Source organism: Pteropus alecto, unplaced genomic scaffold (assembly GCF_000325575.1).
Source record: "Pteropus alecto unplaced genomic scaffold, ASM32557v1 scaffold39, whole genome shotgun sequence".
Lineage (NCBI taxonomy): Eukaryota > Metazoa > Chordata > Mammalia > Chiroptera > Pteropodidae > Pteropus > Pteropus alecto.
The window spans coordinates 10,291,494-10,302,402 of NW_006443568.1; the positions used below are offsets into that span (position 1 = coordinate 10,291,494).

Consider the following 10,909-nt stretch of genomic DNA (forward strand, 5'->3'; position numbering starts at 1 on the left):
CCATTCGCTCCGACAGGTGTTTCCTGAGGGATGCTGAGTGCCCGAGCCTGGGGTCTGCCCTTCATTCATTCATTCACTCGGCAAACATTTATTGGCACCCACTGTGTGCCAGACGTAGCTCCTGGCCCCAGAGATCAGCATGAACGGACATGGTCCCTGCCCTCCAGGAGCTCACTGTCCCCTGGGGAAATGGGCGTTAATCTCATAGTACGCCCATTAAAATTGAGGCATGACTGTCCGAGGAGTCTGAGGCAGACATGTCCCTGCTAAAGACACCATCCCCACCCAAGGCTCAGCTTTCTCATCTGAAAGTAGGGTGGTGGATGCCTCTACCCAGGGTTAGGGTGACAGTCAAATGCCGTTACTGAACTCAAACTGTAAAGTGATGTTGCAGCCCTGGAGAAACACACAGCATTGCCCGGGAAAGGCCCCGCCAGCCCAGAGACTCCTCCCAAACAGAAGGGAGGTCCAAGACAGGAATCTCGGTCCGCATTGTCTGGATGGATTCTGCAGGCACAATCAAAGCTAGATCTCAGGCAGGCATTCCAGAGCAGACAGATGCCTGGCCCATAGCAGGTGCTCAGTACCTGGTTGGTTGATGAATATTTACCCTTTGCAGGCTCTGTCAGCCAGTGGGTTTAGGCCCAGGAGGCTGTGCGCTCGGTTGGCCCCTGGGCCAGGCTGGGGCAGAGAGCACTCCTTAGCGGTACTGAACAGAGGCAAGAGTGCTGGCTGCCATCTTGCACTGTGCGTGTCAATCAGTCCTCTAGAGCCTGGTTGGAACTCATCTGGCAGCTGCATGATTGTGGCAGACTTGGTGCGGTCCCTTAGTTTGAAGTGAAGGTCCTTTCCTTTCTGGCCTGGGAAGCCAAGCCTTGGCCCTGCTAAGGCGGGGAGAGGCCCCAGGTCCAGCTGCTCTGAGCCTGTGAGCTAGCAAGTTTGAGATACTCAGCAGCTCTTGAACCTGGGGGCTGCAGGCAGTGGGAGGTACTCTGCATTCTGGGCTCATCCCCACCCCTGCCCAAAAGCTGTCCATGCTCCCGTTGCCTACCAGCTATCATTTGTCAAGTCCAGTAGCCTAACACTTCAGACCTTATTCTGTATGAGCAAAGCCGGGGTGCATGGGGATATTGGGGCCCAGCCAGGGAGCTCCAGAATCTAGCAGGTCAGGGATAAACAATGCCTTCCGTTCCAGCAGCTCCCATGGAAGGGGAGCCCATCTCTGCGTTCCCACCACAGTGGGGACGTGGCTGGGGAATCAGTGCCTGAGGCAGCCTGCGGGAGGCTGCACACCCACTGTCCAGCCCCAAAGGGCTGAGTCTGGCCTGGCAGCAGGAAGACCTCCTGCCTCCACTCTGGGGCTGAGAGGAGAGGTGGGGCCTAGGTGGGGCGTGGCTGGCCCAGTCCTGCCCCTTTTGCTACACCGTAGGCAGGGCTCCCCAGGCCCTCCCTAGCCACCCACGGCACTGGCCCTCAGGCTGCCTGTGTGGCTCTTGACCCAGCCTGGCCTCCCCATCCCCAGGACTATCGCCTTCGGAGTAAGAGGAAGGGCTCTTGACAGCAAGGACCAGGGAAGGAGCATGGACTTGGTACTCATGCAGACCAGGCTTGGAATGCTGGCTCTGCTAGGCACTGGCTGTGTGTTCTTAAGCAAGTCACTTCACCTCTCTGAGCCTCATCTATGAAGTGGGAAGAAGGAGGTACCTGCCACAGAGGACTGTTGGCAGGGCTGGGTTTGGGGCCCTTTCATTGGCCCTCCCCTTCTGCTGGGATAAGCCTCTGCCTTCAGACTCCATCCTGGGGATCCCCTCAAACACTCCACCACCACTCCTCTTGGTGCCTGTTAATAGCTTTGACCCCCGGCTTTGGTCACTGTCAAGCAGTGCAGAGGCCCCGACTCTTCATACCCCAGCCCCCAGCCCCTGGCTGTGGCTGCCCACAATGGGGGCTTCTCACAGCTCAAAGGCCTCATTCAGCCACCACACAGCAGCTGGGGCAATTTGGAGAAGAAAATAAACATTTCCTTCCAGTGTTGGGATTGGCTGCTCGACAGCTGGTCAGCTCCGGTTTCCTGGGGCTCCTGGGCTGGGGGAGCTGAGGGGCAGGAGCCTCGGGGGTGCTGAGGGCAGATGCTTCCCCACCACCCTGGGAGGGAGGCAGAAGGGGACAGTGGCTGTCTGGGCAGGTCCAGCTCAGAGCCCGCAGCCCATGTGAACTCCAAGGCCACACATACCAGGCCCAGGCCCACCTCGCATGGCCTTGGCCTTGTGTTTCCTGTGCTGCAGCCCCACTGTCATATCCTGGGGTCCCTGTTTGGGTTTCCTTTGTTTTGAGAATGGAGTTCCTGTCAGGTAGGCAACACTCACTTCCTGGGCTCAGAGTGAAGGCATTAGCTTCATGCTTGGCTATGCTCGGGGTGCCAGGCACTGTCAACAAGGCCTTCCCCACCTGGGGTTCCCAGATGAGGGCAGAGAGCTAGGCAACTCTGACCCCCTAGGCTTCGAGGCAGCACCGACCAGACAAGAGACCTGTTAGGAGGGTACCAGGTGTTCCAGAAGGACACCTGCCCCCACATCCCCCGACGTTGAGCCCGAGAGCATCATTCCATTCTGCTCCAGGGCCAGGACTGGAGGCCACTGCTGAGGAAGCATCTCCAGCTGAGTTGGGAAGACCCCAAAGCCCAAACAAGTTACAAGTCTCATCTGAGGGCACGCAGATCTGGGGAAGCCAGAGGCCTGAGGGCATCCGTAGCTCTCTATCCCCAGCCGAGGGCTGTGCCCATCAGGAGCTGCCCAGAGGACAGAGGCTGGTCTCCGAGTCCTCTTTGGTGGAGTGGCACGGAGGAGTTGGCGCCAGACAGACTTCCCCTCGGGACCACTGCTGGGGGCTCATCCACTTCCCCGCTGCTGCCCAGAGTCACCTCCTTGGCCAGGGTACAAGGAAGGCCCAGGATCGGGCTCATTTTTGCAGGGCTCTGAATGGCCCAGTTCCCCTGGGTGCCCAGAGCAAGAGGTGTCAGAGCCACTGCAGCAGTGCAAACCCTCATCAGGCCTCTACTCTGTACCCAATCTAAGCAGTTTACGTGTATTAACTATTTAATCCCTAGGAGCTATTACTATCTCCATTTTTCACGTGGGAAGATTGATGCACAGAGAGGTTAAGTGACTTGTCCAAGAACACACAGCTAGTAAGTGTCAGAACCAGGATCAGTATCCAGCCACAGAGACCACACAGTTAGCCTTCGTTCTGTGCTGCCTTAGAGGTGGGACAGTCAGGCCCGTATCGGGGTTCAGGACCGGAACCGTAGGATTTTGTGCTAGGGTCCTTAGACAAGTGCCTCGCCCTTTCTCGGCCTCTGTTTCCCTTTCAAGGGGCTTAGACTTAATCCCAGGGCCCCTTTCACTGCTAAGGGTTTGGGTTCTATGCCAAACAGCGGGCAGAAGCTCAGATGACTCCAGTGAGGAACCAAACTGCAGGAGCTGGGCAGGGCCTGGGCTGGACACTGGGTCTCTTTTTGACAAGAGCAGGGCCTTGGCCACCAAGCACCTCTGGCTGCCATCTCAGGCGGAGGTGGCCTCTCGTTGTGCAGGACAGCCCTGGAGACGCAGGCCCGGGGCGAGGTGTGTGGGGCTGGGGAGCACACAGAGCCACTGCAGACTGAGCCCCCACCACACAGGCGTGAGCTCGCGTAACCTAACTGAGCCCCACCTGGGCAGTGGCAGGCCCGCACCACGCCCCAGCAGAGAGCAGAAGGCAGAGGTCTCATGAGGAGTTCAAGTCCTTTCTGCAGTGTCAAGAAAATTAGTCTTTGTCTCTGCCTCAGTTTCCTTACCTGCAAAAGCAGACTGCAAATCCCCGTCTCGTAGGGCCATTGCAGACCCGCTCCACACCCACGGTCTTGCCAGTTTTTAACCAGGAGGAAGGGAGGCAGAAGCTGCCGGGCCAGTCCTGCTGGGAGGCCGGTCTTGTCCTTGACAGCTACCCACACCTCCAACAGCCCGGGGTGGGGCAGGGGGGCGGCCAGCCTTCACCCCCTGACAGCTTCTGCACTGCTAGGCTGTGAAGAGAATTCCATTAGGTAAAGAAGAGCACCCCCACACTTCTGCCTGCCCAGGGAGGCCCTGTGGCCACCTGCAGCCCAGGTACCTGTTCCCACCCACTTCCCAGGTGGGGCCACGTTCAGAGTCAGGCAGGCTCCTGCCCCCGGGCAGCTAGGCCATTAAGAGCAGAGCCAGATGTGGAACAAGGAAACCCGCACCCCCTCACACGCAGGCCTGAGGTCATTCCTTCTTTTATTTTTTATTTTTTTTATTTTTATTTATTTTATTTTATTTTTATTGCATTATATTTATTGGTGTAACATTGGTTAATAAGATAGATAAGCTCCAAGTGAACAACCTTATAATACAACATCTATATACTCTATATCCCCGTGTGATCACCACCAGAGGCCCAGTCTGCTTCCGTCGCCAGGTATTTGACGCCCTTTACTGAGGTCCTTCTTGAAGAAGGCCACTGGGGAAGTGTCGGACTGCCACTGACCGTCCTCCTTGCTGTCCCCCAGGCACCTCGGACCTGAACCCTTTCACCGACCCCCGCCAGTTCGACCGCTCCTTCTCAGCGCTGCAGACCCTCCCAGAGACCCGCTTCACGGACCCCAGGATGCATTACCCGGGGGCCATGCCAACCGCCTTCCCCTACAGTGCCACGCCCTCGGGCACGGGCATCAGCAGCCTCAGTGTGGCCAGCATGCCGGCCACCAGCCGCTTCCACCACACCTACCTCCCGCCGCCCTACCCTGGGACACCGCAGAACCAGAGCGGGCCCTTCCAGACCAACCCGTCCCCCTACCACCTGTACTACGGTGCGTCCTCCGGCTCCTACCAGTTCTCCATGGTGGCCGGCAGCAGCGGGGGCGGCGACCGCTCACCCACCCGCATGCTGGCCTCTTGCACCAGCAGCGCCGCTTCCACGGCCGCCGGCAACCTCATGAACCCCAGCTTGGGAGGCCAGAGCGACGGCGTGGAGGGCGACGGCAGCCACAGCAACTCGCCCAGCACCCTGAGCACGCCGGGCCGCATGGACGAGGCCGTGTGGCGGCCCTACTGACCACCCGGGGCAAAGTGGACTGCTCCCGATGGGGACGGGGACCCCGAGAACCTTCCTGACGAGTGGCTGGCCCAGCTCCGAGGCTCGGGGCAGGAATGGGACCTATACTCTGTGGCGATCACGGGCCCAGGGTCCGTGGGTCCTGGGGCCCAGAGCTGGTGGGTGGCTCTGGGAGCATCTAGTCCAGCCACGTCTTTGTACAGAGGGCTAGGGACCGCCCCCAGCCCACATCCTAGTCGTCTCATCCCACTCTCCTGTGGGAAAAGTATCCTCTTCCTGCCACCTCCCCTGGCGACCTGGCCATTCCCAGCAATGCCCAGTATTGTCATGGGGCCTGGGTTTCCTGGGACAGAGACCATTGTCTGTTCCAGAGAGAGGCTGCATTTGCCCACACAGTTTGGCCTCTTATCCAGGGGGCCCTGGAAAGCCCTCCCCACCCCCACCTTCCTCAGAGACCCTGCACCCCAGGAGCCCAGCCCTTCCTCCACATTTATGCAAATTGATTCAAAACTGAAGGGTCTCCCCGCCCTGAGAGGGGTTCCCCTCATTGTATAGACAGGGAAGGGACCCATCCAGAGGACCCAGGAAATCACTGGCAGAGATGAGATGAGAATACTCCCAAGCCAGTCCCCCCAGCTCCGCTTCCCCACAATTTCTAACAGCTAAGAAGCCCCCATCCCTGTCCCAGCTATTTGTGGGTCCCAAGCCCCAAACTAGACTAGCCTATGGAGGTAGGTCCCTAAAACCAGGGAAAGCACCTGCAGACGAGTCCTCCATGCACTTTACCAGCCCAAGGCATTCACCTGCTGTTCTCTTGGTGGGGAGCCGGGGATTCCCCCTTCTCCCTAGGCCGGTCTCAGAATTGCCATTTTTGGAGAGAGCACAGGGACCAGATAGGTCCTGGCAGAAAGCACTGAGGTGAAGGGTCTCGCAGTCAGATGTCAGCACCCTCGTCTCACCTAGGCCCGGCCAAGCCGTGCAGACCCCCAGCCTCGTGGGGAGGCCCCGCCACATCTCCCGACCTCCGACACACATCTCCCCGTCTTTAACCAGTCTGTGCTCCACAAGCCGTCGTGAGCAAAAACTAGTTTTTAAAGCTGATTTCAGAAAACGAAGCTTCAGTCCAACATTTCCAAACACATGCTCTCTTACAGGTAAAGCCCCGTGATCCCGTGATAGCGAACAGTACCCCTTACCCCTCCCAGCGATTCCGTCGCTGGGACCTCAATATTTCCTCAAGAAGTCACATCCCTTCCATAGCATTCCGCCAACGTCCTTCAAAGGCCGGCCCAGCTGGGGGCCGAGGGGAATGCTGATGAGATGCTGGCATCGCATATCTGTGGCTCTTAGACACGTGCCCTGGTCCTGGTGGGTGGGAGGTGAGAGGTGGAGAGCAGTGGCTGCCTGACGGCAGAGCGGAGGAGCTGGCAAAGGCTCACCAGCCTCAGCTCGGCCCACTCTGCGCCGCTTCGGTCTGCAAATGGGACGGCAAGCCTTGCCCAAGGGGTCAGGCCGCGTGGATTCTCGTGTCTGAATTCTTTAATTCTAGAAAAGCGTAGGTGGAAAAGGGCAAGAAAACTCTCGTAAGGGGTAAGCAGCATGTGGTTTTCAGCAGTCGTTTCAGCCATATCCTCTGTGGATGTGGAAATCTCCCCTGCAGGATGCTCCGCAGTGGCCGTCTCTGTCATAGTGCTCGGCCTGCCGTACCAACCACAGCCCGTAACAACAGCCAGATGTGAACACCGGATACACACTCTGGCAGGTCGGGGAGTCCTTCTGGCGATCTTGTTTAAACCCCTCCTGCTGCGGTTTCTCTTGTCCTGCCCTCACTGGAAAAAGAGCCGTCTCCATCTCTTCACAATAGCTGCTGGGGGTGTCCTGCTGACTCCCTGCACCCAGGGTGGCTCCCCACCTCTTCTCAGGAAGCAGCTACAAACCCATTCTCCACGCACCTTCTTCAGTCCTATTCTCTGTGGTCGTAGACTGTGTGGGAGGCCCCCTCAGGTTCCCAGTGCCCAGCACTTTGTAGCCCCACCTCGGATTACTCCCCCTTCCTGATGTCCAAGCCCTGGTTGGGGCAGAGACAGGAAATAAATTGACCCTACCCCCCACCCCTGACTGGAAATGACAGCGGCCATGCCGAATCTGTGTTTAAGGCCCAGAGTGGCTACAGACGGCCTGGGCTTGTAGAAGGGTTTTTACTTACAAGGCTGCTTTCAAGTTGTACCAGGCAAACACACTGATTTAGAAAGCACAAGGAGACGAAGGCGTTTTGGTACCACGTTACTGTAAGCTTGGCGGTGGTGGGTACATATCCTTTGTGACATATTGTCATGCTGAGGTGTTAATACCTGCTACACTCATATCTTCCATAAAACCGTTCCAGAGCTGGGAAGAGGGTAGGGAGGGGTGGAAACTGCTTTGCACTATAATTTGCTTGGTGTGTTTGTTTTTAATGCACAACTTGCTTGTATAGTAAACTGTCTGTCTTCTGTACTATTTAACTGTAAAATGGAATTTTGACTGATTTATTATAATATAACTCTGAGATGTGTTGAAGGATCCCAATGCCGGGCTTCTAGGGCTGTGTGCATGGCGGGGGTGGGTGAGGATGGAGACCTCCCACCATGGCCGAGGAAGAATGGGCTGGGGCCTGGGGGCCTGAACACGACCAAACACACTGCTGTGGAGACCCCAGCGCTCTGGCCTCCCTGCATCAGCTCCATCAGGAATGGCCGCACAAACCACCCTGGGCAAGTGCAGCAGTCGAGGCCCCCTCCTGGTGTGGCCAGGACCCCAGAAGAACGTCAGGTCTGCAAGGCGCCGCCGCCCTTTCTCCCCTCACAAGTGGCCTGTGATTTTGCACGTGTAGGCAGAAGCTGTGCACCTCGTCCAGCTTTTCTCCCGGCTCAGAGTTGGGGAGAGGGCAGAAGCAGGTGGAGCATAAAGCAGCCTTGGTGAGAATCCCCTCTGGTACTTGTGTTTGCTGGGACAGTGGCAAGTTAACAGCAATCAGAATACAAAGCAAACAGCCATGTCATCAGCTCCCCCATTTTGCAGATGAAACACCTGAGGCGCAAAGAGAGGGTGTCATCTGTCTTCACATCTCCCTGGAGTGGTTTGTGGCTGAGCTAGGACCGTGGCCTGATGCTGGGGGCTATGGGTGTGATGGCGTGGGGACCTGTCTTAGCAGCACCCCACCCCCACCCTGCCAGCAAGGAAGCCTGGTCCACCACGCCTGTCTAGTTGAGACTTGTGGAGGAGAATTTTCATAAAACAGACCTTATTTTCAAGTGAAAGTACACACTTCAAAAGCCAATCCCACTTGGCTTTATTCAGTTAGGTTGGTCTGCCTGAAACTCAACACCCAACAGGAAGTTCCATTTCCCCAGCCTAACTCCACCCCACCCCCACCCCCCGGCATCCCCCCTGCCCAAGGGGGCAGCAGGTTCTTCTCTGAGCAGAATTCCAGCCATAGCTGCAGCATTTCATTCTGGGTGTGCTCTGAAGGACATCTGCCCAGGTGAGCAGGGCCGGTCCTGAAGCAGTGTCCACAGGCTAACACTCTGCTATTTGGGGTCACTTAGTGGAGATGATGGAGATTATGAAGGGACCACAGTTCAGGCCCCTCCTGACCAGTCTCACTTTGGTGCCACAGCTGGTGGGAGAACAGCTGTGGCCTCCATAGCCCCTGACTCAAATCTCCATTATCTTCACCCCACCGGGCACAATCTAGCACATCCAGTTTTCTCAAAGGAAAACTGAGGCCCAGAGAAGTCCAGGACTTGCTGGCAGTGGCACACAGTTTGAGAGCTATGCTGGGAAGCACTGCAGTAACCACAGTGGCCTGCAGGTGGCAGCAGGTGAGGCGGGAGTGGACCTTCCCCTCCAGAGAAGGATGAGAAGGGGCTGCCTCAACTGCAGCCAGAATTAGGTTAGGCATTAGCATTTCCTAATCTCAAGGCTGGGGCGAGTGTCTGGATGTGCAAGAAGTTTCCTTTCGTCCTTTAGCTATGTGGCTGTGAGAGGTCCCTGTCCCTCTCTGAGCTTCCTTTTTTATTCAGATCTTACATAGCACCTCCTATGTGCCAGACGTATAGCAGGATCACAGGTCCCGTGGCCCCCAGAGACCCTGCTTTGGGATAGGAGTTTACTGGGCTTAAAGGGACAGTTGACATCCCTAGTCCAGCAACCCCAGCCTCCTAGAGCCCTGGCCCCGCCTTCGTACCCCCACCTCTACCCCCAGCCACCAGCAAGACCTTAGGACAGGGTCAGGAGGCCATCTCGTTCCAGAGTCGCTTCTCTCTGGGCTGTGCCTGCAGTTTCTCCAGCCCCACTCCGGCCCCCACAGCCTGCGGCTGGCCACGGACAAGCTGAGAGAGGCAGTACTGGCTTTGGGGCTCCCAGAGACGGTCTTCTGGTCGTCTGTGCTTGGCACCTCCTAAGGAATGACGTGGCCCCCAGACAGACCTGCCCCGCTGGCCTCAGGGAGCAGCCCTCAAACTGCTGGACTTCTGGCCACGGAGATGGCTTTGGCTTTTATTCCAAGAAATGGACATCCTGGCGGGATTTTCTGGGCCTGAGATAACGGCGTGAGCCCAGGGGGAAAATCGGACCTCCTGAGGGTCTGAGTGGACGGCCGTGAGAGCTGTCCCAGTGTGTGCTCCACACCGGTGATGTGGAGCAGGACCGGGCTGGACACTGACCTAGGCCCGCCTCACTCCTCCCTTGCCTCAGACTGCACCCCATAAACACAGCCACCCAGGCCCCCACAGCACGGCCCAGGGGGCCGCTCTCGACCCCACCAGACATCCAGCCTGGCTATGCGAGCAGCAAATGCACCTCAGTGGGTCGGTTCATTTTGGGGTCATACATGAAACGAGCTGTCAGACACAGAGAGGTGGGGGGAGGCAGAGTGAAAGAACGAACTGTTCCATTCGGAAACCCAGAGAGCCCCCCAATCCTTTCCACGAGGGCCGGGGGGCTGGTGAGGGCCTACATCCCCCAACATTCGCACCCACACCTGTGTGGTCCAGCAGCTCGAGGAGCCTGGGGAGCCGGATTCCAGGCTTCCTATTTTTAGTTTTGCAGCTACACGCGTGCTGTTTGTTTTATATATTTATATTCACCCGCAGAGAGAGCCTGCCCTGAGCCCGGCGAGGAGGAAGCCCTCAGGCAGAGGGGAGTGGGGCAGCCCAGAGCCCGTTTTCTGGACCCACCCTTCCTCTGTGCCCAGGCCAGCTGCTGGAAACAGTGTGGCCTCATGGGGGTCCTAATGGGTGGCAGCCGTTCGGGCCGTGCCACCCCACTCTGCTCTCTAGGCCTGGTGTCTGCATGGACTTGGCTAGCGTTCATTTACTCATTCACCAAACATAGACCCAAGCCGCACCCTACCCTCCGCGTGCCAGACAGCCAGAAGGAAAGGCATGTGAAGTCGCAGCCATGCCCCTGAGGAGTTCCTAGAGCAGACAGACAGGAAAACAATTCAAACCCTTGGAATACACAGGGTGGGTAAGACCAGGTGGAGAGATGAACAGAACTTCACCAGGCAGAGAGGCAGCAGGAGGGCCTTCTGTGCATGCGCAAATGTCTGGAGAACAGGAATGTGGCTGAGCTGGAGAGGATGGTGGGGAAGACGGAATGATGGCGACGGGAGAGGGGAAGCGAGCAGGCCCGTGTCGTGGGAGCTGAAGGCCAAGCTGAGGGGCTTGGATTTGGTCCTGTGGGCACTGGAGAGCCCAGCTGAGGTATGGCGGCATATTCCAATGGGTGCGTTTGGAGGGGATCACCATGGCAGCAC

The 10,909-nt window shown here is 57.6% G+C and overlaps 1 protein-coding gene across 1 annotated transcript in view; it reads left to right on the forward strand.

Annotated features, from left to right (window-relative positions):
• The window catches only part of RUNX3 (runt related transcription factor 3), a 29,141-nt gene extending 21,464 nt beyond the window's left edge, over positions 1 to 7,677 (forward strand). Inside the window, exon 6 of the mRNA XM_015598805.1 lies at positions 4,565 to 7,677. Coding sequence (XP_015454291.1) covers positions 4,565 to 5,109 — 545 coding nt within the window. The 3' untranslated portion in view covers positions 5,110 to 7,677. The remainder of the gene's footprint in view (positions 1 to 4,564) is intronic.
• Positions 7,678 to 10,909: the final 3,232 nt, after the last annotated feature.